The sequence below is a fragment of the Nelumbo nucifera genome, chromosome 6 (genome assembly GCF_055504915.1).
Source record: "Nelumbo nucifera cultivar China Antique chromosome 6, China Antique-T2T, whole genome shotgun sequence".
Taxonomy (NCBI): Eukaryota; Viridiplantae; Streptophyta; class Magnoliopsida; order Proteales; family Nelumbonaceae; genus Nelumbo; species Nelumbo nucifera.
The window spans coordinates 63,022,023-63,049,743 of NC_142654.1; the positions used below are offsets into that span (position 1 = coordinate 63,022,023).

The 27,721-nt window shown below is 34.6% G+C and overlaps 1 protein-coding gene and 1 pseudogene across 1 annotated transcript; both read right to left on the bottom strand.

The window, feature by feature from the left end:
* Positions 1-3,118: 3,118 nt before the first annotated feature.
* Positions 3,119-4,096, bottom strand: LOC104604392 (granule-bound starch synthase 2, chloroplastic/amyloplastic pseudogene; annotated as a pseudogene).
* Positions 4,097-6,356: 2,260 nt separating this feature from the next.
* On the bottom strand, positions 6,357-11,927 carry LOC104604393 (cation/H(+) antiporter 2-like). Its single transcript, XM_019198927.2, has 4 exons — positions 11,629-11,927; positions 8,204-9,268; positions 7,157-8,091; positions 6,357-6,758 (listed from the first exon to the last, which is right to left on the bottom strand). The coding sequence occupies exons 1-4, from the start codon at positions 11,782-11,784 to the stop codon at positions 6,461-6,463; spliced, it is 2,454 nt and encodes an 817-aa protein (XP_019054472.2). The 5' UTR covers positions 11,785-11,927; the 3' UTR covers positions 6,357-6,460.
* Positions 11,928-27,721: the final 15,794 nt, after the last annotated feature.

The window sequence follows — 27,721 nt, forward strand, 5'->3', positions numbered from 1 at the left end:
TTTCATTCCTCTTGTGTTGTTTTAGTGGTTTTGGGTTTGTCTGTGTAATCTTTCATTCTTCTTGCTAGTCTCTCTAGTATTATAATCAAACCCTTTTAAATAAAATAAAGCAAAACTGATTGTTTATATTAATAATTGGTTGGCACCAGTTTTGTTAAGTAAAATTGAAGAAGAAGAAAATTTTCATGCTTAAACATAAAATTAATAAATATTTCTAAAGCCTAATTGGTTACACTTTTAAAACATTGATATCATGGTTTAAGCACTTACTATGCACACTAAAATTTCTTCTCAGATCACACTATCAATAGTGTCTAATGTTTATTTCACTATAGTATCCAAGAGTAAAAAAAAACATCCACAAAATTAACTAGAATAGCATGGTATATTCTCTCTCTCTCTCTCTATTTCATCCTCTCTTCTACTTTTGGCTTCAAAATTGTTCGCTTCAGCATTTTTCATTTCTTTCAGGATATAATTGTTGATTTCTGATTTTGGAGAACTACATACCCTCAGTGTCAGAATTTGTAGGTTTAATGTACGGTCGGGGTAGGTGCCAGCTCGGAATTGATGTCAATTCACAGGCGGGCATGGATGCATAGAGTGTGGGTATCGGTCCATTTGAATATTTATAACCCTGCAGTGTAAATCAGAAATCTGCATTGGGCAAATCCATACTTTTCCGAATTTTCTTTTATTAATTCAAAGATTTACTAGGATGGGTCTGGGCCCACATGATGAATTAGTGTTTCTTCTTACCTTTTTTTGTATTAGGATGAAGATTTCTACCCAATCAGATGTCAAAAAGTAAGAGTATGGCGACTGACATCAATGTAAATGCATGCTACCAACTATCAAGTGTTGGTAATCAAATGATGGCAACTCTCTTGCAAGATCGCAACTCCATTTTTGGTATTGCCACATCTTCTTGATTTACAACTCCAAGGATTCATTTGGTTCACAGTCAGAATCAGAATAGAAATTGAAATTTTTTGGAATCAGAATTGAAATGTCCTATTTTCATAGTTTATTTGATTTAGACAGGAATGAAAATGAGAATTGAAATCAACAGGAATAAGATTTCATTTCCAAAATTGAGACAGGGAATGGCCATTCTAACAAGAATGGGAATCGGATTCCGATTCCAATTCCAGACCCTTATTCCTGTGAACCAAACGGGTTCAAAACTCTAAATGCTAACCCAATCTGTATAAAATCTTAAAGAAAGAGTGGCCCTAGCAAAAAGTGGGAGAGGATATAAGCTCACCAAAGTCCAAACGATTCGTTATAGAGTCTTGGTTAGGGAGCTATGGCATCTAGTAACTGGATTATAGGATTAGGTACCTTTCAAAAAATTACGAGATTAGCTAATAAGAAACATTGTATGGTCTCTCAAAGCTTGCTTTTTTGTGGCGTTTCTTGGTAGAAAGGGTGATAAATCAAAACAACTAAAAGGTGGCAAAGGTAGATCTACCCCATGAATCACTATTATAAATATAGAGAAAAGCAAACAAGTAACAGCCAGGTCATTCTATAAATTAAAGGAGGAGTAACCAATCTGCCATGAAGTTTGCTTCAACCCAATAGAATTAGTTGGGCCTTCCTACAAACCTCAAAACACTCGTTGATAAGCTGCTTAATGTTCCATTGAGGCATTGAGGGCCATCTCGACCTTCCAAGCTATTGATGATGACAAATTTTGTGGCTACCTTGACTACTTCAATGCTTCTACCAAGTACGAACAGAGCTTGATCTTCCTAATTTCGCACAATGACTCTTATTGCACATTGACCATCTGGTCTTCTGGAGGATTCAAAGCTGATCTTGAGCTTTTTTTTAATGGGATTTCTACTTTGTTCTCCTCGTAATGTTAGATACAATGAACTCCAATCTATGGGCATTGGATTTTTTAGCTAATATTTGTGTGTGTGTGGTGGGGGGGTGGGTGGGGAGTGCTTTTATTATTAAAAATTGTATTGTTTTTATTTTTCCAGATTTGCCAAAGGATGAAGATCAACTTATCCAAGATGTCATGATTTATTCTTTTGTTATTTTCGTTTTTGATTCTCCTCCAAAAATGAGTAGTCTCTTCCCTTTCCCCTGGTTTTTAGGATTGTGTTTTCAAGAATTTCTCAGATTACCCAAAAGATTTGGCATGCCAAGAATTCGGTGTGATATTTACACTTTTTCTATTCGAAATATTTTTACTTAGGCTGTGTTATGGGCCCGCGCGTAGGATCTCGTCACGAGTCGGCCACGGGGAGAAAGCCTTGCTTTCCCTTGCGCCTTTCCTTACGTGCAGACCTTATTGCGGAAACTGAATGGGTGATTTGTCCAAGAGACCACCCGAACTCTCCCTTGGGGTGATTTGTCCAAGAAACCACCCGAACTCTCCCTTGGGGTGATTTGTCCAAGAGACCACCCAAACTCTCCTCACTCTTTTCTTGACTGGAAAACTGAATACCTTTACTTCAATTAGTAGCTCCTTAAATAGGAGATTACAGAGGGAAATTCCTTGTTGGATTCGTCTAGGTTAGGGTAATCCAACTCAAACTAAAACTCCTAATTACCTACACCTAATGGTAACACAACTCTTACTTAAGAAGATAAAATAAGATAAGGATAAGTGATAAGATAAGGTAAGGGACAAGGGATAAGGGATGGTGAAGCTGGCGGTGAGTTGGTGAGCAGAGTGTGGACCCACCCTGATGAGCTGTCATGTGGGCCCCACCCTACTGCTGCTGTCGGGCGGTGCACGCGTCTCACGGTGCTAATGTCGTGCGGTGCGTGCTGTTGCCATGCGGTGCGTGTTGCTGCCGTGTGGTGCGTGTTGCTGCCATGCGGTGCATGCTGCGCGCTGTCGGTTGGTGCGTGCTGCGTGCTGCCAGGCGGTGCGTGCTGCGCGTTGTCGGGCGGTGTGTGTTGCATGCTGCCAGGCTGCTGTGCGGCACTGCCAGGCGGTGCCTACTGCTGTGCGGCCTACTGTGCGTACTGCTGCCTATGACTGTGTCGCAGTGCGCTGCCGGTTGGTGTGACCATAACATCACACCCCTCCTGGACAACAAGCTTGTCCTCAAGCTCAAATTCCGGATACGAGGCTTGGAACTCTGCCAATGGATCAAACGGCTGCACACTTATCTCTCAGTCCACCAACAGCATGAACAACAGGGGTTGTCCCATAGCTCAATGCATAAAGTTGGTTCCATTCTTTTGCATCAATCCCATTCACGATGCCCTTTAACTTCCAATCACACTCATTTATTATTTGATGTAGACCCCAGCTTCCTTTAGTTTTCAGCCCCCATGCGTAACCATGGCTTACCGTGACTACACAATCTGCTGCTTTCAGGCCAGCTGCAAGGACCTTGAAGTGTTCCCCACCTCCTGGGTCATGTAGTTTGAAGTAGTTTTGTGGAAGGTCCACATAACGAAAATCGTGTACTGGACCACGACCTCGGTGTGCTATGTTGTGGATCACAGGAACGCACCGGGTATACTTACAGAAGAGAACCTCAAGAGCAGCCTTACAGAAGCGAACCATGTGTTTTAAAATATCCCCTCGGCCACCCCCATATATATTTTTCTCAATATTGCGGAACATAGGGCTGTCTATGAACACAAAATCCATGCCATCAATATAAGCTTGAGAGAAAGTTACCTCCATATCCTGCCCATCCACCTTATATCTCTTGCGCATTCCTGTTTCTTGGATTTCTGCATAGTTACCATCCCCGGCCAAAGGAGGAGACTTTACAGTTTCATCCTCCGTGCGCTGGTTACGAAAGAATTGCTCGCAGCGGTACAGCCATCCCACTGGGTTGCCGCTGCCGCTGTATGGGGAAGACTCCAAACAGCTATCCTTGGAAATAACTGCGACTGTCGGGGCAGCGATCTGCTGTTCGCTGGATGCCTCCGCCCAGTCCGGACGACGACTGTTTGTCTTGGCGATTCCTTCAGAACTCCCTTCCTTGTTGGAGAGGAATGCTTCCAGCAGGCGTCGCAGCTCCCGAACATCTTCCTTGACTTCACGAACCTCCATGCTGGTTTCTGCTAGCCTATGTTCTAGTTCGTTGACCTTGAATGATAGCTGCTCCATATCGCCCGTGATGTTTGGCTCTGATACCAAATGTTATGGGCCCGCGCGTAGGATCTCGTCACGGGTCGGTCCTCAGGGAGAAAGCCCTACTTTCTCTTGCGCCTTCCCTTACGTGCAGACCCTATTGCGGAAACTGAATGGGTGATTTGTCCAAGAGACCACCCGAACTCTCCCTTGGGGTGATTTGTCCAAGAGACCACCCAAACTCTCCTCACTCTTTTCTTGACTAGAAAACTGAATACCTTTACTTCAATTCGTAGCTCCTTAAATAGGAGATTACAGAGGGAAATTCCTTGTTGGATTCGTCTAGGTTAGGGTAATCCAACTCAAACTAAAACTCCTAATTACCTACACCTAATGGTAACACAACTCTTACTTAAGAAGATAAAATAAGATAAGGATAAGGGATAAGATAAGATAAGGGATAAGGGATGGTGAAGCTGGCGGCGAGTTGGTGAGCAGAATGTGGACCCACCCTGATGAGCTATCATGTGGGCCTCGCCCTACTGTTGCTGCCAGGCGGTGCGCGCGTCTCTGCGGTGCTGCTGCCGTGAGGTGCGTGCTACTGTCGTGCGGTGCGTGCTGCTGCCTAGTGCTGCTGCCGTGCGGTGCGTGCTGCGTGCTGCCGGCCGGTGCGTGCTGCGTGCTGCCAGGTGGTGTGTGCTGCTGTGCGGCGTAGCCGGCGATGCGTGTTGCGCGCTGCCGGGCGGTGTATGCTGCGTGCTGCCAGGCGGTGCGTGCTGCGCGTTGTCAGGTGGTGCATGCTACGTGTTGCCAGGCGGTGCATGCTGCGCGCTGTCGGGCGGTGCGTGCTACGTGCTGCCAGGCGGTGCGTGTTGCTGTGCGGCGCTGCCGGGCGGTGCCTACTGTTGTGCGGCCTGTTGTGCGTGCTGCTGCCTATGACTGCGCCGCAGTGCGCTACTGGTTGGTGTGACCATAACAGGCTGTGTTTGGATCAAAGGAAAACGTTTATTATTCAGGAAGAGATACAAGAAATATTGGATTTTAGGGGGGAAATTAACTCTATAGTTCATCAAAAAAGTTTGAATTTAGATCCTCCATCTTACTACAAACTCATAGATTTTAGGAGGATCTTACCGTATATACTCCCTTTAGATCTGGTCTCCCGACAAGTTCATCCTTTCCCTTGGACTGATGGGTAGAAACATGTTTTATTTTTTTCTAAATACTTTGGCTCAGTTTGGAAGGAATATAAATACAAATTTATAGAGTACAAAACCTTGAATTTTGTATTATTTTATATGTATTTACACTGTACATATTTATATTTGTACTCTTTTCAAAGTGAGTCTTTACGGAATTAATTGAATCATTTTTTTCTTCCATCCACCTTCGGTTAGTTCCATCTGTAAATTTCTTAACCAATTTGTCAAAATCCCCTATCATTTCACTATGCAACTTACTCTCCGAGTTCACATCTGTTCATCATTGAGAGATGTTCCCAGGACGGGGATGTGCTGTAGGGCGTTGTGGGGTACCCAGTAGTGGGGCGTAGATATGAACTCTTACTCTCCACCCATTTATCATTTCAAAAGATTATATCCACTCCATTTCTAATTCTACAAATCATCTCTTTTCCTAGGAGACCTCTCTCCTCTATAATTGCTCTCCAATCCCATGAGCAGTTCCAACTTCCCAGAAGTTTTATTTTGCATATATTTGTGTGTTATGACTTGGACCTGTACCAATTATTTGGTTGTGTTTGCATTCATCCATTGATGGTTTTTTAGCCCCTAACATCCACACTTTTTTTTTTGTTTACATGCTCTTTTCTATCCAATCAAGTTGGATTTTTTTTTTTCATTTTTACCTCATATCTAAGGCTTAAGCATAAAGCCTTATATTTTGTATAGATTTGCACTATATATATTTGTATTTATATTCCTTCCAAACTGGGCCATAAGAACAATAATGTCTATAGTTTTTTGGGAGTTTAAAGGCCCGCATTAAGAATTGCAGGATCATGGTTACAGACGATTTTAGGAGGGTACTCTCCCTGCTATTGAAAGAGTGTTTTTTATTTTCCACTCATTGAGCTTTTTTTGAAACCATTTCTTCCAATTTTTTAAAGGTTTGCCTTGTAACCCTTGAATCAATTAGTGAGGCACCGAGATAATTTTGTTTTCTTTCTCCAATTAAAGTTTTCAGGGTCCTCGGGATTAAATGTGAATTATTCCATTAAGTCCTTTATTTTTTTACATTTTCTATGCTTGTGTTGCAAAAATATTAGTCAATCATCTGCAAAAAATTAATATGCCTTTTATTAAACTCTATTTAGTTGTTACAAGGTAGATGAGTACAAAATCTAATCAAGATTGTATACCTAACTCCATTCCTTTGCAACTACATCACCATGAACTCGTCCTCAAAGCGTTCTTTCTTAGTCCGTCTATGCTGCTGGACAACCAAAACTGAGCTGGTGGCACCAAAATCCGAAGAGGCCAGAAGGTCTCCAACGGCCCCTATCTCAGGGCACTCTTCCCAATCATTCATCCCCACTGTTAGAGGGGAAAGTCCTCTCCCACCTTTCCCAACTATAAACATAGAGTACTTGTCCTTCATCTCGCGGAGTACCGCCACTGTATCTGCTCCGTTCGCCACTGTCATCTCTGTGTAATTCACCTTCCCCGTTGCCACATACCTATATTTTGCAGTTATTAACAACCATGCATCAGATCAATAGGCAAAATAATCTTAATTGATGATGATGACGAGGTTGAGTTAGGCAATGTTTGGTTTGAGATTCTTTGTATAAGACCACACCAATAAGTCCCATTTGGTTCGCAGGAATAGGGGTTCAAAATCAGAATCGGAAGAGGCTATTCCAATTCTAACTGTTTGGTTGGGCGGAGTCAGAATCCCATTTCTACTGGAATTACATTTGCCCATTTGAGTTGGGAATGGAATTTTATTTCTGGTGATTATAATTCTCATTCTCATTCCTCTCTAAACCAAAACCAATCTGATTCCGATTCCAACAGCAAACCAAACAGACTAAGACTGTGGTCAGATGAGCATGAAATGAAGCGAAAATTAAACCTGTTATAGAAAGAAGCCAAAAACTCTTGGTCTGCATCGTTCTCACTCTGATGACTTTGGATGGTCATCAAAACTTCCTCATCTTTGGTTATTGCCATCTCCATACCATTAATGTACTCATTGGTGGATGTGGACAAGAACCTAACGAGCGTTAACTTAACATCAGGATGCATGACAAGTCGACTAGCAAAGGCCAAGGCCTCGCGATCATCAACCCCACCGAAGAACAAAACCGCAATCATCTGGCATGGCTGCTGTTGTGCATCAAAGCTGCCCATTGCTTGTAATGTCGGTCCAAACGCACCAAACCCCTTATCAATGAGGATGCCAACGGTGCAAGGAGCGTGACGAAGTACCTTCTGATTGATGGTTCTGATCCCCTCCTTCGCACACTCCATCTTCCCATCGATGCGCATGTACTTGTGGAAGGGGATCAATATGATGGATATTGTGAGATCCTCCGCACCATTGCAAACATCCTCATAAACCGTGGATAGGGTCGATGCGGCCGTGATCTGGTTCATGTGTACACCCGTCTCGCTTGTGAACATATCGACCATTTGGTTGATCTCCATTCCATCATTCCCACCAAAGCATTCATCATCACTCAAGTCATCTTCCTTTTGGTGATACAACAGATTGGATCGTTCCTTCCCGGTAATCTCCACAAGGTGCATCAAGTAAGGTGTAACCGGGGCCTTACATGACCCACTCAACCACGCAGTGATCCCTAGTAGCGTGGGTACGTGGCGTGGCCCATGCACACATGCTAGCATGCGGAGCTCACTGTCTGGGTTTTGTCGCTCAAGTCCCATGTGCCTATAAGCCATCACTTTTCTTTCTTTTCCCACCACGTAACTCACAAATGGACCCACCACCACCGTGTTCAACACCACCGTTACTAGGAACAAATTATGGACGTTCCGAGGCCATCCCTACCGGTACCAAACCAAACCCGAAAAAACAAAAAATTAATATTATTGATTGATTTCATAAAGGAAGGACGAAGGAAGAAAATTAAAAGAAAAAGGAAATTAATAAACTTACATGGGTCGCTGTGGCTAAGCTTATGATGAGAAGATCGACATGGCCTTTGACGTTGAGCAAGAAGGCGAGGATAAGGCCTTGGTTGGGTGGAATGCTTACGTAGTGGCAAGCTGCAATTGTGCCCATGATCTTGCCGCTGATGCTCAAGCAGACAACAAAGACGATGAGGAGGATGTTATGAAAGGTCATGGAATGGCTTATATCGGCCTGAAACCCTGTGTAGCCGAAGTAGAATGGGAGGATGAAGTTGTGGACTGGGTAACTCAATTTCTCTAACAAAGTCCTGGTGGTTTTCCCGTCTCTAGGGAAGAAGACACCCAGAATGAAACAAGTGATGGTGCTGTTATATCCAATCAACTCTGTAAAGATAGAAACGATGGTGGTAAAAAATAGAATGCATGCCACTTGTAAGTTGCTAATGTACTTTCGGCTATGATTCCTCCGATTTAGCCACCTGGCTAGTATCCGGTTTGTAAGAATTGCCAAAAAAAGCACAATCAAGCACAAGATAGCGGCTGCTAGCTTTTGTTGGATTCCCCTTGAGTGTGTTTCTTCGCCACCACCTCTAGAATGATGAGGATTGTGGGCACGTGGAACGGGTTTGGATTGGATAGACATAGTACTTATGACCGCCACTCCTATCAAGCAGGTAATGTCGTTTACTATGGATGAAGATATGGCCAGGCGCCCTAGCTCCGAAGTTGCAAGCTTCAAATCAGCTGCCACCCTAACAACTATGGGGGAAGCAGTGTTGGATAACAACATCATCATGATCAACGAGAATTTGAAAATGCTTCCGTGGGCATGAGTCTGTTGGTATATAAACGGTGCGAAGCACGCTGCTAGAATGCAGCATCCCACGTTGCTGCCGTATGCAACTATTGTCGCCAACCGGAAGGAGCGTAGTAGGTAGGGAACGTCCATCTCCAGCCCAATCAGGAACATAAAAAGTATACGACTGAAGGTTGACATGGTTTGGTAGTATTGAACCGCCTCTTCTTGAAACACATGCTCCCTTATAAAATCGATCCGAGACAGGCCTGAGGGACCTAGGAGGAACCCTGCCTGTTGCATGTGACCGGTGACCCCACTCATTATTATAAAATATTTACAAACTTTAGTAAAGGGTCTCAGTCTCAGACCACTTCTAGTCTAGGACCCCATTAAAAAAAGATATACATTTACATATAGAATTAATGGGCACTGAACTGAATAGAAGAAGGGAGTGACAAAACATGGCCGACCCCATATAATTAGGATAAGGCTTTGATGAACTCCATTCCATCAGGTTAAATATGGAGCCTAGACCAGCCCAATCCATTGAAAACATAAATATCAACATCGGCCCATAAGAGAAACCCTACAAATTACATCCAAGGTAGGGGTGTAACTTGGGAGGGCCCAACCTGAGCCTGGACCGACGGGTTGGGCTTAAATTTTTAGTCCTCTGGTTAGGCATGGCCCAAGATTTCGAGCTTTTAAAATTTTTGAGTTGGGCTCCAGCCTAGCCCTTAGGAAGCCCAAATCTGGCCCGAGCCTAGACTGACCTTATCCCAGCCCAAGCTGGCTCAATTTTATACATGTACATGTGCATATGTAAACACATATTTGCTTGCATATATGCATATATGCATATTTTTAATAAGCTATACATATATGCATACATACACACACACGCATGCACACACACAAGTATATTAATTTTTAGTGTAGACTAATTAACCAACCCGAGCCTGGCCCAGGCCCGAACTAAACCCAAGTGTATCAAATTTTAGTACAAGCTGGGCTTAGGCTAAATAGTTTAAGCTTGACCTCAGGCTTGGGCTTTAGGGCCTTGGTTGAGCTAAATCCCAGCCCAACCCGCCTGACTTGCACCCCCACTCTAATGTGAAAGATAAGATAGAAAAGGAAAGATCCTTTTAATTATAACCCTTAATTTTACAAATATGATTAAAATAACAGCTATTTCAAAAGTTGTTGTCTAAAACCCAGTAGAGAAAATTTTAAATTGTTTGTTTGTTTTTTTCCTCACATCGACCCTAAGGCTCTGTTAGGTTTGTGGGGTGGGAAGGGAAAATATGGAATATTCTAGAATATTTGTGGGATGTCAAGAAATGGGATGGCGAAAAGGTGGGATTATGGATCCCAATTCTTGGGATGTGGAATCCCACCATTTTGGTGGGAAACAAGTGGAAATGTAGGAGGAAACTTGTTTAATAGAAAAAGCACCTTGTAGTATTTCTAAGAGTTAATACTAGATCCATGACCTAAAAATAAATTATTAATTCTTTAATAACATATTAATAAAAAAGTAATCAATAAATAATTTAATAATTAAATGTTTTTATTAAAATTATTAATTGTCATAAGTATTAATAAAATAAAAAACTTATTAATAAAATACAAGTAATAGCAATTAAAATATCAATTAATATTAATAATTGATTAACTAATTAATATCGAATTAATGATTACAAAAAAATACAAAATCATAAAATCGTTATTAATTAATTAAGAATTAACAATACAATATATAATAATGAATTAATTTACTAAGTAATTAATAACTAAATAATTATTTTATAATTAATAATTGAATTAAAACAAATTAAAATGAATAATTTATCAATGAAAAATAATTTCATAATTTATGAATAATTAATATTAAAATATTAAAATTATTAATTAATCATGTGTATCAATAAAATATAATATTAATAATAAATTATAATCTAATAAAATGCAAAATATTAATTAATTAAAGGGTTGTGGATTTTAAATAATTAGTATCTAATTAATAATGAAATACTAAATAATAAAAGTATTATTGAGTAATTAATAATTAACACAAATAGTTTATAATTAATTAACTAAGTAATGAATGAATAAAAATTAAGGATTTTATTATTGGTCTAATTAATGATTCAATAAAAATAATTAATAATTAGTTATAGTAAACTATAAAATAATAAAAATATAGCTACTTAATTAATTAATAATTGTTACTAGGTTGATTTTCCCACTATTTTCCCTTTTACAGCCAAACAATGGAACATGAAAATTTTTCACCCAATTTTCCTTTTCCCATCCTATTTCATCCCATTTTTCTCTTCCAACCAAAATCTTCCCACAAACCAATAACAGCCTTAGGTTTGATGAATGGAAAATTTTAAATTGGTTTGATAGAAAATAAGAGAGAAATAGAAAGTTTCTCCAAGTGAAGTTATACATGTATTAGAAAATTTTAAACCACAGCCTCCTTTCACCCTCCAAAAATTGACAGAAGCTCTAGGCTCGCCCAAGTTGTTAAAACCATCTGAATCACTTCCATGGATGTATGTTTTTTTATGTAAAATGCATTATTTATCCATATATAAATATATAATATAAATTTGTATGAATGCAGGCAAAACATATATACTTACAAGTATTTGGGAGATTGTCACAGGTTGACCAAGGGGTTTGAGTAGGAAATGGAGGAAGTGGGAAACCACAAGAATACAGGCGAGCTCGACCATCAAGGATGCAACTGCAGAGCCACCGTTGTCATGGGCGCAGTGTGAAGTTACCCCGCTATCCATCTTTTCGAGAAAAAGAAAGATATGACCACGATGACCCCGACACTCTGCAGTACACACGGTGGCCGCCGTTAGAAGGGAAAGAGAGAGAGCGGTGGAGGAGAGGAATCCCTTCCGCCCTCACCTCTCTCCTTTCCCAGGTCTTGAGTTCTCTAGTGGTTTCTTTATATCTATTCCCCTGTTTCCTTTCTCTTTGCTTTCGTGTGGAAGGGAACCCTTGCTTTCCCGCAAAACTAGTTCTTTGATTCCCGCAAAATTTTACAACCCTTGCTTTCCCCATGGAGGACTGTATTCTTAGGCTACATTTGGCATTAATTCCTTATTTTAAGGATTTCATTAGGAATGACCCCTTACTAAGTATGGAATCATTAATCTGAATAATTTCAAATTTTTAAATTATTTATATTAGATATTTAAGTTAGGCATTTTATTTGATTTAAGAGAATTACCATATTTTATCTATAGAATGATTCCATACCAAGTAAAGGGAAATTACAGTATCATTTAATTTGAAATTTATTATTTAACTACAAAAATATTAAATTAGAAAAATTAACATGGGTCTTACATCTTTGTAATTGGCAATATCTATTCTGACCTACTTTATTTGATAATCACTATTAATTTATGTTGTTTTTTATATGATTTAAGAGATTAAATGAGGTCTTATTTCTAAGCAATAGACCACTGTAATTGGTATTTACTATTTATTTGATAAATTTATTTTTAAAAGCTAAATTAGGTTACGCTTCAAAAAAAAAAGTTAAATCTAGTTTGCAATTAATAAACTATTTCATCTAAAAGAATAAAACTCACACCATTTGTATTAAATGTCTAGTCATTTTTATGAATTTCATTTTTTTTATTTTTATCCATTTAATATTTTGAATATTTTTAAGTTAAACTAATTGTTTAATCGTTAGTTTTGAAATGGTTGCGTTTGAATAAAATTCAGTTACTACCATAACATTTGAAGTGACTACATTTTAGGGATTAGGATGCTACATGTGTGACTTTTAAGAGAGTGGAGTTGTCACTTTTTTTGTGAGTGGATAAACTTTTTTAAGATTGAGAGTTTAACCTCTTCTAAGATTCTATCTATTGAAATTTTACAATGTCACGTTCCAATGGTTGATTGTATCTTCCAAATAATGAAGTAGTTGTTCCTGAATGATTTATATACGGATTATATTATGAGCCCTTTTGTTGCTTTTCTTTGTGTCTCCGCCTTTGAATTCTTAGAATGAATGCAAATATGGAAGCCCCACATTACTAAATTATAGAGAAATAATAAGGCAAATCACAAATGCATTCCCCTCTTCACAAAGTCACAAAGCACAAGTAGATGAGAAAGCTTATGCATCCCTACATTAGGAGAACCTTATTTTTTATTATTATTATTTAGGGAGAAAGCCTAGTTCCCTTCAGATTACCTTGCCATCTTATGTGGGTCTCAACACAGAAATTTTTAGTTGCGACAGTTGTTTTTATTTGGAAAAATAAAATCATACAATATTGGCAATTAGCAAATACATCTTAGGGTCTATTTGGTTCGCAGTTGAAGACCTTCCAAATGCAGCCTAAAATCCCATTGCGAGTTCGAGATTAACATCATCATTGAATCAAATTCAGATATGTTTTGATTATAAATATCTAAATTTGGCCGATTATTTAATTATTATATATTATATATAAAATATTTGAATATTATTTATAATTTATATATATGTGATATTTAAATTATATAATTAATTTACATATTTATATACTTTATAGAAATAAAATAATTATTTTATATATTTATTAATTATCTAAAATAATTAACAAGTCAAATTCAAATATTTAATCGAATTCGAACATTGATTTTCAATATCCGTTGGATATTGAAATTTCTAATAAGATTTGAATTAGGATATTATGTGATTCGATTTAAATTCGATCCATTTACACCCCTACCCAACCTATTTATGTTTATGTCCATGAACCATTAATAAAAATGAGAATGATGAATAGTTTTTCATCAAAACACTTCCACTTCTTATTTCCAATGGGTAAAATAGTTTAAACTACCATTAGGTTTAAGTTGACTAATTCTACTCCTATTGTTTGCAAAATGTCTTAAAGTATTCCTGATTTTTTTATAATAGGACATCTATGTTATTTATTGATGAAAAGAAGGAAATGCCTATAATATTTTTCATTTTTCTTTTAAGTTTTCAAAATGGCATTTGTAACTAATTAAGGGTGTCAATGGACTAGTTTAAGGTTGGATCCCATCCAAATCAAAATCAATTTGGATGGATTGCACAGACCAATAAGACATTGAATTAGACCATCCAACCTTAATGGTCCAAAGTTTCTATTGGATTGGATTGGATTAGATTGAACCAATATCTGGTCCATTGATAAAAGATAAGAATGCAGTTGTGGACCAGGTTTGAATTGGAACAAATATCAATTAAAACCAATTTGAACATATTGGATGGTCCAGACATTCAATTGGACCAGTCCAAAATGGTCCAAGGTATTCATCGGATTGGATTGGACCTGGTCAATTTGTAATGGAGTCATTTTGACACCCCTACTTGTAACTCTTTCAATGTGTACCCTTTCTTCTTTAAGCAAACTGTAACACAAATGATCATAACTAGGAGGTGTATAACCTTTACAATTGCAGTTGGAAACTGGTGTACGTAACAAAATCTTACCAATAAGGAGCCCTTACCATATTGAAGGCTATGATTTACAACTAACAAGGATGAGCTTGTGGCTATTGCTTTCTTGTAATATATATGCATTTGTGTGTTCCCCAAGGGGGCCGGGCATCAGCCATTCTTATGTTTTCTGAGATGAGGTACCCATTGGGGAATTACAAACTCAACCCCTTGTCACACCAAGTGTCTCCATATGTTCTGGTTCTGTATGCCTTGGCTTGGAAGTGATTTTTTGATGTAACTCATTTCTGCTGCTTTGCATCATAATTGATACCCTTCCAATTTCCAAATACTCATATCATAGTGTTGTGAGTATTCTTATACTTGTTGCATGGATATTCACACTACCAATGAGTGCAAGAGACAAAAAAATACAAATTTTGTATCAGGTAGGAGTGCAAATTATGATTACAAACAAATGAAAACACAATTGAATTGGATGCAAATTTTAATTTTCACCCAATCAAGATTTGCTCTCCATGTTGTATTTAACATCTAGGTTCTTATTTTTATTTTTGAATTAATAAAATTTAATAATAAATTACTAATAAAAAAGTTCATAGTATCCATTACAATATATAATTTTACACAATTAATTGTAGCCTATTTCTTTGATATGTTATCATAATGAGAGATCCCCACAAGTTATGGAGCAGCATATTTTGTAGACAAATTAAGATAACAAACAAAAAAATTAGCATAGAAAATAAGTATTGTGAACTTCAAGAGTGAATATATAACAATAAAATAAATAAATAAAATGGAAGAGGAGCACATTCAAGGGAGCCTTGGATTGGTGTTGAAGATGAAAAATAAAAAACTTCCAATGGCTTTGTAACCCTTTTTCTATTAGTAGTTTAATTGATATGAATTTATGTATGTTTTTTCAACAATCCTGATTATTTGGGAGGAGGATTCTTTAGAAACCACAAAGAAGCATCCTTAGTGTATTTTGGTCCACTAGTAAGTTTGCATGTGCTTTGCACGTGGCAATTCTAGATGATGATGATAATGATAGGAATAATGTATCCAATTTTTTTCTATAAAATTCATGTATTATTTTATTTTATTTTATTTTTGTTTTTCACTATTAATTGGATGTAGATTGCATAATCTGAATCTGATTACATAAGCAATTCATATTGGGTTGCAAAGTTTTGGGTATCATTGGCATGCCTACCTACTTGGTTAGACTCTTCTTTTTGTAATGTTTTATTTTCTTATTATACTTTTTTGTTCATTTATCAAAAAAAAATATAAGATTTAAAGAGAGGGAATTGAATGATGTGAAAATTGTAATTTAAGCTACATTTTAAACCTCACAATTAAATATGATTAAATTCAAAAATGGGTATTTTAGTAAAAAAAAACTCCACAATTTTATTTATATTTTTAATAGCAGTGTAAATATGGAGTTATAGATGTGATCAATTTTTTCTATAATTTTTTATTTCTATGTGTGTAAAAATAATACTTTTATGTACACTTATTTTTTGTTTAATATGATAAATATATGATATTATACATGTGCCCAAATGTTTTTTATAAAATTTATGTTTTTATTTTTATATTTTTTATATGTTATTAATTTTTATTATTTAATTATGACATTAAAGGTTAACAAATTTGACCCAAAAGTTTAACTATTGATCTCCGATAAATAGGAAAATAATTTAATTTTTTGTTAGTTTTAGATTATACATTTCATTTGATCATCAATAAAAATAATTCTTGTTTATTACTCTTTTTTTTAATTTAATTAATAAAAATATTATAAATGTTTCTATTTTGTTTACATTTTTATAATTATCTATATTTATTTCTATTTAAAAATTTGATTATCTAACTATTACTTCATGGATTAGCTAATTTGATTCGGATAGTTGAATTGCTTAGTCATCACTTGGATAAAGAATGATTTTGTTTTTTATTAAGTTTTAAAATATATGAATTTATATTGTTAAAAGTATTGGACATAAATCTAATTAGTAGCATTTATTAGTGAAAAATAACTTAAATATGTGATTTAATAAGAGAGAATGAGAGTTAATGCCTTAAGTACAAGAGTTAATGAGAGAGGATTAAATGAGCTGAAAATAATTAATTGAAATTATGTTTTCAACTTTCATAATTAGAGATAGACTAAATTACAAATGTGGGCATTTTAGTCAAGAAAAGTTTCAAAATCTCATTCGTACTTTTTATAATAGTATAGATATGACTACAAGAGACGGGTGTGTGAAGAGATGTTTTCTTGGCTCATGGCCTATGGTTGGTGACTTCTTGTACTTAGGTCAATGTGGCAATGGTTCATACACTATAATTAGTTGTGTGCCAAAGCTGCTTAAGGTCGTTCGTCTATTGACCATTTGGTGAGTGGTGGAGAAGCCAAATTACCTAGCATAAAAAATGAACACTTGTTGATTGGCTACCCGATTATTAGTTGACATGTTAGCTAATCGAGTTGAGAGGGATGGGTAGTATTTGCATGATAAGTATCACAAATATGGAGGAAGGTTGAATTGATTATTGTCTCTATAGTCTTTTAAGTTGCATTATGTTTCTCCTGTGGCTTTCTCCATCATATTGTTTGTTTGGTTATATTCTTGTTAAACAAAATAATCAATCAATTAGTTATAATTATTTATTTATCTTAATTATGTTTTTGTTTTTATTCTTGTGCATCACATGGGTTTTCTTACTAGTTTTAGATCTATTCATTTTTTTGGAAAGGTGCTTAAATGAGTTTATATTTCTTAGAAAATATTTACCTAAAAAAGTGCACTTGTGTTCTTGTGTTTTGTAGGTAACTATTCTTGGACCATTTTTACCTATAAAACACAATTAATGTTTTGGCAATTTTCCCTTTATGTGGAAAGTTCCACAAAGCAAGGAAAGATAATTCACTTATGGCCCACAACTTACAAAATGGTGATTACAGGAAAATTGGTAGATAGTGGTTGTTTTGTATCACTTTAAATATGTGGTGGGACCACACAATAAGTGGAAAGTAAGTACTTATTTGTGTTTGGTAAAAAAAGCCCAGAATAAATACTTATTCGAAAATAAGTGCCTAAAAAATTAAGTTGGCCATGGACGGCTTAAGTGCTTATTTCATTTCAGTGGGACAAATGACTGCCTATACCCTTACGAATGGAGAAGACACCCCCAACCCTATCATCTTCTCCATTTGCACAAGAAGCTTGTAGGGGTAGTAGTGGTAAGGAGCAACCAGTGGATGACCGATGACTTTCCGACCTCTTTTAATTGCATCATTATTCTCCATTCTTGCATTGTTTTTTTTTTTTCTTTTTTGAGATTTCTTTGGATTTTTGGGTTTCAAACACATTCTTGCACCATTTCTTGCCATATCTAAGTTTGAGACAACACCCAACCATCTAGCCAGCAGTAATTCTAGGTATGGTGACTTCTAAATATTTTTTTTTAACTTTCCTAGCTATATACAAAATTTGACCTTCTTTTTTAGAATTTTTCTACAAACTACTATGAATGAGCATGATATAATGCCTGAAAATCTCTTCTATAAAATGTGGGATATTTTTTTTTTGTTATTATTATTAATATTATTTGTTGTCAATAAAAATGATATCTTAATCAATTGCTCTTTTGCTTGTTATAATAATTATTATTTTATTATTTTTATTGTTATTGATATTAATTTTTAAAAGTAATTTTGTGAAAGTACTTATTGAAAGTTATTTTGTAAAAGTATTTTTTAAAAGTGCTTATGTAAAATTACTTATCATCATCACTATTATTGTTGATTTTAATAGTGCCATGTGTGTGATGTGGATCCACGTGTAGTGCCATGTGCATGCATGCAATGTGGGCCCATATGTGTTGCAAGGGTTAGAGTTGTCATTTCCTTCAAGATAGTTCAATATAATACTCATGAAATAGCAATTATATGCATTTGTTAAGTTGGGGATAAAATTTTCATTTCTGCAAAAATAAGTACTTATTGGTTAAGTGTCTCATGAAAATAGTGTATTCCTAATAAGTACTAGTGATTTGGAAAGTGACTTGCCAAACACCAATAAGTACTTACGACCATTTGGTTTATTGGAATAGGGATCTAGAATCATAATTGGAATCAGAATGGTCCATTTTGTTTCCAGTGTTTAGTTGGGTGGAATCAGAATCTGATTCCTATTCTGCATGGAATGGCAATCCCCCATTTGATGGAATGACCATTCCTGACCCACCTCCAAGGAATTGGAATCCCATTCCTGTTGGTTAAAATAAGAAAAAAAAAAACAATTGAACCATGACCTCAACCCATGGCTGGTTTGGTCATACCCCTAAAACCAGATTGAGTAAAAAGCTAACCAAAACCGCAAACCCAATCAGTCAAACCAAAAAATTGGTGAACCGATTCTAGTTTTAGAAAACCAACCAGTTTTTTGAAAACTTTTTGAACATGTAAATGCAAATTTCCAGATGCCATAACTTTGCACTTGGATGTCCAATTGGGTGATCTTATTTTTAATTTTGGGTAACTTGTCAAGATCTACATGTTTCAAGGCGCCAAAGGCACTTTGTCCCACTATTTTTGCCAAAAAGTGTGTTTTTTAGCCTCAAATCTTAATTTTTAATATAAAATTAAAACTAAAATAAAGTATATATTATAGAAGAATATAATTATATATTTTGAATATATTATATACATACAATTCAAAATTATTACATATAATATACATATATATTACATCATCACGGTTCAACCCCAATTAAACATTTGACTCGCTAACCTCTGCCTTTTTCGGGTCGATACCTGATCCAATTCCCTGAATTCTATGTGTTCAACCCTCTCTCTCTCTCTCTTTCTCATCGCTTGTCACTCCCTCCTTCAGTGGCTGAAGTTTGAATAACTAATCTATATTGAAACTCTGGTGAGGTAAGTCACCGCCAATTTCTCTCTTCCCTTTCCTCTTCTTCTTTCTTTCCTCTCTCACACTTTTTTGCCCTCCCCTGTTTTTCCACTACAACAGACCAGACCAATAATTTCAAGTGCTAACTCACATCCCTACAACATCAAGGTATGATTTGATTAGATCCTTTTAAAAAAAAGCAAGACCTAACCAAGAAGAAATAGGAAAAAGAAAAATAAGAAAGGCCTAATCAAAATTTCTGTTGGATTATTTCGTTGTGGTTCTCATTGTATATGGGCTGATGCAATTGGATTTCTTTTGTGATACAATACTTTACCTTAAAAAAAAAAATATTTCACTGTGGTTAAAAGCATGGGTTTCACTTTCTTTTGTATGTTTCATAAATGGTAACAAACTTATTTTGGCTTTCGATTGTAATTTATGCTTTAGAGATGGCTTATATGTAGTTGTGTTATACCCTGAAAAAATATTTCATTTTCCTCTGAAACCAATTTCACTTCATTTCTGGTGTTGAGGTTTTTTTCCCTCTAAGATGATTACACTCTAGAGTTGTTTTCTTAACAATCATGTGTTAAATTAAATGACTTCCCAAAATAATGCATATATCAGGCGTCAAAGGAAAATAGAAATTCTATATAAGGACCTTTTCTACTAGATTGTTGTCTTCTTTTTGGTGTAGTGGAAGACAAGGAGAAAAGAAGAAAATAAATGTTAAACAAAAAAAAGCAGAAATCGGAGTAGCTACAATCAAAGAGTTCATACCTTAAAATTCTTACTTCCCTTGTTGAATAAAGATTCATTACCTCAATAATATGCTCAAAAGAAAAAGTAAAAAATAAAGAGAAAAAAAAAGGAAAAAAAGGAAAAAAAGAAAGAAAAGCGCTTTCCCCTTACATCCATTTATAACCCTAACATGCATATTCCCCAACATAAAGACGGTTAACAATCAACTAATTAATCATAATGAATTGATCTCAGCAACTATATCTTGAACAAAATCAGGTGACCTAGGATTCAAGGAACATGGGAACATTTCAGTTTTTTGAATAATAAGTTAGATACCAAGCGAGGGTTGGCTTGTTGGTGTGTTAGTTGGTTTGTTCCAGCTAATGTTTTCGAACCATTGTTGACCCAGACGGTTGGATCGTTTAGACTAGAAATCATTTAGGTGATCGGTTCCATTTTACCCCAAACCCGGTCTTCGGTCAAAAACCGTTGAATTAGTCAGCGAACCATTGACCCGGACGATTTGATCGTCGAACCTTTCGACTCGGAGAATGGTTTGTGGTTTACAACAAGGATGAAAAGAAAAGAAGTAAGAACTCTCAGATCTAAGATCTACTGGGGGGAGAGAGAGAGAGAGAGAGAGAGAGAGATCAGTTGAGGGATGTGTGAGACAATGAGAGAGATCTGGGAGAGAAGGCTAGAGACCTGAGATATCTAAGATCTACTGAAGTCTAGATGACAGATTTGAGAGAGAGAGAGAGAGAGATCTGATATTGAGAGAAATCTTAGATCTACTTTCATCGTCGCCGCTGTAGTTCGCCATTGCCGTCGCCGTCACTATTGTCATTGTAAGTCGTCGTCATCGTCGCCACTACAGCCTACAAGTGACCTCCTCCTCCTCCTCTTTCTTCTTCTTCTTTTTCTTCTTCTTCTAAACCCTCTCAGTCATCGGCAGCTTCTCACATCTCTCTCATTCTCAAACACTCAAACCTTTTTTCTTCTTGTATTTATATGCATCTTACCCTAATATTCCAATCTAGTGGGTAAGATGACATATCACCAGTTACAATATTTAAACCGTTCGAACCATTTGACCCGGACGGTTGAGCCGCTGACCTGGAAATCAATGGCCAGAACGATTCCATTTCCGGGTCGATTTTTAAAACCTTGGTTCCAGCATTGACGCAGAATCAAATCCTGCAACCAGCACTTTGGGGAAAAAGGGGTCAGGGGGAAGTTATTAATGGTGCATATCACCTAATACCAAAAAAAAGTTAGATGAAAGAAAATTTATCGTCCTCATGGGAGTATATTTGATTCTGTCAAATTTGTTGTTGTATAATCCATGCTTGCCCATCTGGTTCTATGCTTCTCAAAATAAGGCTCTGTGTTTAGGATTTTTTACGTTCCAAATCATAATAGGAATTTTGGATTAGGACTACATTTTTCATGCATTGTGTGTTTTTCCTTTTAGAAGAAAAACGTGAGTTCAAAATTTTCTGTCCTTTGTTTGGATGGATTTGTTAGATAATGGAAGTTAACATTTAGAGCTGTTCATTTTTTATTAGTACCACCCAATGGATTTATGAAAATTTATGTGGACCTATAGTGACATTGCATAATTTGTTGGCTTATGAATGCATTATCTTCACTTGGTATTATGGAGACAAGCCATCTTCATCTGAGCTTTCATCTTATCTTGTATTGATTCTTTTTCAAAGGAAGGAGTTGGAAGGAATGATCTACAGTTGAGTTGGTGTTGGACAATGCACCAGGCCCAATGGCATTTTTTTGTATTGTTGTTATGTTTTTGGGTTCTTTGTTGATTGTTATTGTTGATTAGAGAGATATAGAAATGATAATAAAGGCCATTATCTTAGATATGAAACCATGTATTATTGGTTTCATTGACCCACTTGAGCTAGTAAAATGTCATTGTGGTGTTGCTGAAGTGGAGATTGGAGTGAGGACAACTGTATACTAAAGTTTCTTGATGATAGGGCATAATCTCTTTTATGAGCTTCTAGCCACAAAAAGCTTCCAAGGAAAATGATCTAACTATGGTGATTTTGACATACTAGTGTTTTTTGCTAAAAGATCACCATAGTTACTTTTTGCTCAAAAAAAAAAAAAAAAACTATGGTGATTTTGACCTTTTAACAATGAAGGTTACAAACTAGGCAAATGGTAAGTGGTAATTTATTAACTAACTACCATTGAAGTAAATGATATCTTCTTGTGATAGATTGTGCTTGACATCATGGATAGTACCCCCATGGATCTAACGGTATGTTGCCACCAGGAACTTAGCTCACTTGCATGCCATGGCTTTGACTTGCCGAAGTTTGCCTACATGATGGCTTCTGCTTGGGGATTTAAAGTGATTTCAAGTTGCATTAGAAATTTGTTAGTTGCTAAAAACAACATGCCTAATAGATAGGTTAAAAGTTGTCTAGTTCCTTTTTTATTACGAGAATTGCTTCATAAGGTTTAATTCATGTCTCTTGTCAGACTAGTAAATATGCATGGCAATTTCAGATAATATTACTAATTTCAATATCCTTATTAGAACCATTTAAAAATGATAAATAATCAAAGCATAGATTTTATATTTTGTTTTTATTATTAATAAAAATACTTCTTATTTGTCATATTTATTTTTGTTTAATACGATAAATATATAATACTAGAGATGTGCACAAATTTTATAAACAAAATTTTGTGTTTTCTATATTTTATTTCTATTTATTTTTTTGAATTTTTATTATATAATTATGACATCATGTTCTGGCCTATTTGACTTAAAAAGACAATCTCATTTTTGGGCAACTTTAAATTTTTTATTTCTTGTACATAATTAATTCTAAAAATAATTCTTCTTTATCACACTTATTTTTGTTTGATATGATAAGTTTATAATATCTATGATGTGTCAAAATTTTCTACAAATTTTATGTATATATTTTTTTATTTTTTGTGCTTCTATCTATTTTTTTTTTTTAAATTTAACCCAGACCACCTAACCCATATGCATTGGACCTAAGGTTTTAAACCAAAGTAAAGCGTAACTTGCCAACTTGGGTCCAACTGGCATTGAAATTTGATGCACTTGGGTTAGTCTTGGACTTTCTTTTGTCAATTAGTCCCATGACTGGCATTAAAAATGCATATGTATAACTTCATGTACATGCATGTATGCAAATATATGTTATGTATGTATTTATGATTGTATATATATAGTCAGGCTTGACTTTAGCTACCTTAGGGCTAGGCTTGGGCCCAACCTAAAAAATAAAAAAGCCCAAACTTTTGAGCCTAGGCTTAGGCCCAAGTTGATGACCAAAAATTGAAGATAGACTGTCTAAAATTACGAGTTGAATCAATTTGAGCTCCGGTTAAGCCCACCTAATTTGCCTTCCTATGGACCATTATCAATCAATTAGATACAAAATAGTTTTCTTTTTATGTTAGTTTATTTTTTAATTATATTTCTACCATTAATAAAACTAACTCTTATCTATCACACTTGTTTTTGTTTAATATTATGAATACATAATATTAAAGATGCACCCAAATGTTTTTTTACATACTTACTATGTTTTTAATAATATTTGTATATCTATCTTTTTTTAAAATTTTTATTATTTATTTATTATATCATGGGTTGATCTTTTTGACCTAAAAGGCTGAACCATTGACCCACCACTTGAATAAGAAAGTGGTTTTGTTTTTAGGTCAATTTTAAATCGTATTTCCTTTTGATTGAATAAAAATACTTTTATTTAGCATGCTTATTGTTATTTGATATGATAAATAGATAATATTAAAGATGTGCCTAAATTTTAACTTTTTTCTTATAATTTATATAATATTTATATTCATTTTTAAATTTTTATTGTTTAACTATGAGAACATTGATTAACTCATTTGATGTGGATGGTTGAACTATTTACTTGCCACTCAAACAAAAGGGTTGCTTTTTAATTATTTTGCGTGTTGGTTTTGAACATATGTTTTACATTATTAAAAATACTAGTAAATGTGGAAGTGCATTGCACATTAAATTTTTAATACAAAAATTATTATCATCACTATTATTATTATTATTATTATTATTATTACTATTATTATTTAATTATGTATTCCATTTCCATAATAAAAATAATTTTTTATTTAATATGATGAATATATAACATTAGAAATGTCCTTAAATGTTTTTGACAAAATTGTATACTTTTTTTTTGTGTTTTATCTATTTTAAATATTTATTATTCAATTATGACATCATCATGAGTTTATTTGAAAAGTTTGATCATTGATAGGAATATAACCTTGTTTTCAGATCAAGTTTAAATTATATATTTCATCTACATTATATAAATAATGTTTGTTTATCATACTTTATTTTTATTTGATATAATTCATATATAATATTAGATATGTATCCAAACTTTTTTATAATTTTTATACTTTTGACTCTTTTTAATTTTTATTTTTTAAAAATTTGTTACAGTAACTCATTGGTTAATCCATTTGACCCAAACCACAAACCCACCACCCCAAACCATTTATTATTGCATTTCCATCATTGATAAAATTATGTATAATACTTATTTTTGTTCAATATAATAAATGTGTAATATTATAGATGAACCCAATATTTTATTTTTTATAAATATATAACACCAAATATGTGCCCAAATTGTTCTCTATTTTTTCTTTATTTTTGTGATTTTTATATTTTTATTTTAAATATTTTATTATTTAACTATGACATCATTTAATTTAATTTCAAAGTTTATTTTAGATTTGTAATTCCATTTTCATTGTTAATAAAAATATTTCTTACATTTCATACTTAATTTTATTTAGTTTAATGAATATATAATATTAGATATATGCTAAATTATTTTTTGTATTTTTATATATTATTTGTTTTATTTTTATTATTTAACTATGGCATTATTGATTAACCCATTTGGCTCAAATGGTTGAATTGTTTACCCGCCATCGAGAGTGAAAAAAATGGTTTGTTTTTGAATTATTTTTTAAAATATTTATTTTATACTATTAAAATCAATGTTATGGATTTAATTAATATAATTTAATAATGATAAAAATATATCTTAAATATAGGATTTAATGAGAGAATATACCTCATATATAAGACTTAATGAGAGAGAATAAGAGAATAATTTTATTTCCAATTGGTTTTAAATTTTATATTCCATTTCCATCATTAATAAAAGCTATTTCTTATTTATCATATTTATTCTTCCCTAATATGATGAATATATGATATTAAATATGTTCCCAAATTTTTCTTTAATTTCCATATTTGTTTTGTATTTTATCAAGCTTTAATTTATTTATAATTTAATTGTAGCAACAACGCAACATGGGTTGTCCCATTTGACCCAAAATTGTTTATTTTCTTACCACCACCTAGTTCCAAGTCAATTTCAAAAGTACAAGTTTTTATGTTATTAGAATTATTTATGTATGGATTTAATTAGAGGAATTTAGTAATTAAAAGAAACAAAAATGCCTTAAATATATGGTTAAATGAGGGCGAACGAGAGTTAATACCTTAAATGGGATTTAATGAGAGGGAATTGAATGCAACAAATAATAGTATTAAAATTACATTTCCTGCCTTCGTAATAGATAGAAATCCTATTTAAAAAAGGGTATTTTAGTCCAAAAAAATTCCAGAAATCTTAGACCATATTTTTATAGTAGTATAGATTGGATATAGATTTAATTTGTAGAATTTATTGGTGAAGAACAAAAATACTTAAAATAAAGTATAAAGAGAATGAAAGTTAATACTTTAAAGAGGGGATTTAATGAAGAAGAAATTAGTAGTACTTAAATTTTTTTTACCCACATAGTTAAAGAGGGACTAAATTCATAAATAGGGGTGTTTTAGTCAAGAATTACTTAATTTTTCTTAAATATAAGATTTAATGAAGGGAATTGAGAGTTAATACATTAAATAGTTAAATATAAGACTTACTGACAAAGAATATAATGAATTTAATAAAAGTAATAGTTCAAATTATTTTTTTACCCTCATAATAAAGAGAGACTAAGCTTAAAAAATAAGGGTATTTTAACAAAAAAAATTCAGAATATAGACCTAATTCACACTTTTAATAGTAATATAGATTATTGTACAAGAAATGCTAATACAGCATGCTTTTTGAAGTCTTTTCCATTTCTAAACTCCATGTCCTCAGTATAAATGATGTTTTCGGAATGAACATTAGTGCATCAATGATGTTTCCATTTCTAAATTCCATGAGAAAACACTAGAACTGAATTATCCCTTTCACTATAAGGGTGACACCACATAAGGACATTGTGGAAATTTCTGGCTGAATCTGTTTATGCTCCCCATAACAGAAGCTCCAAAAGCATTAAATGCAAAACCCATTTGGAGTTTTAATCAAAACCCATATAATAGGAGGCTGGATATGACACTAGAGGAGTTATAAAGCATTTCAAAGAAAAAAAAAACTAGAAATGGTCTAGAAGAGCTGGAGAGGTTTACAAATTTGTTTGGGGTAAACTGTAATAGGAAATATGCCGTAGTTTGAGCATTCTTGTACAAGATTATAAAACTATAATTTTAATTAATACAAGTTCATAATTGTACAAGATTATAGCTGCTTTTTTTGAAAGATAAAGATATAAACTTGATGAAAAAAATAGGTACCTTGGGCCATTTTCCTCAGGCTGAGTTTGGAAGGAGTATAAATGCAAATATTTAGAGTGCAAAATCTTATATTTTGTATGTATTTATACTGTACATATTTGCATCTGTACTGCTTCCAAACTGAGCCTCAATTAATCTACAGCAAATGCAGTGCACCTGGCCTAAAGCCCAAACTGACTGGATTATTTGTCAAAATTGGTTCAGCTTTGTTCATTTAAGGTTTATCTGCAGATTGGCTGATAATTAGGCCTGTTCATGGGCCCGGCCGGGCCTGGCTTGGGCCGGGCTTTTACTCATCATTAATGGAAATACGCTAGGCCCGAGCCCGAGCCTGAGTCCGGCCCGACCAATGGGCCTATAACTTGGGCCCGAGCCCGGCCCTGATAAAAAGCCCAAAGCCCAACCTAATAAAAAAATTACAATTTTCCCTATTCAAATTAGAATTAAAAATTCAGATGTTTTTTTTTTCCTATTTAAATGAACAATGGGCCTACAAGATGGTTTTTTCCCTTTCTTTTACGTTTTAAAACACAATTTTACATTCTTAAATCAAAAAAATTATTCAAATGGACATAATCACATAACTCATTTTAAGTCTAATTTTAGGTCGGGCCGGGCTATTTTGACAAAACCCGAGCCCGGCTCGAATTTATTGTGGGCCGGGCTTTTTGGCCCAAGTTTAAGCCCACGGGCCTATAAACATGTTCAAGCCCGTCGGGCCACCCGGCCCATGAACAGGTCTACTGATAATATATACATAATGTCTTTAGTTGGTTCAGCAAATACAATATACATTGATGGACTTAGGATGTTTTAAATTTCAATTAATTAGTTACTTGCTTCCTTGTTGCTTCTTATATGATTAA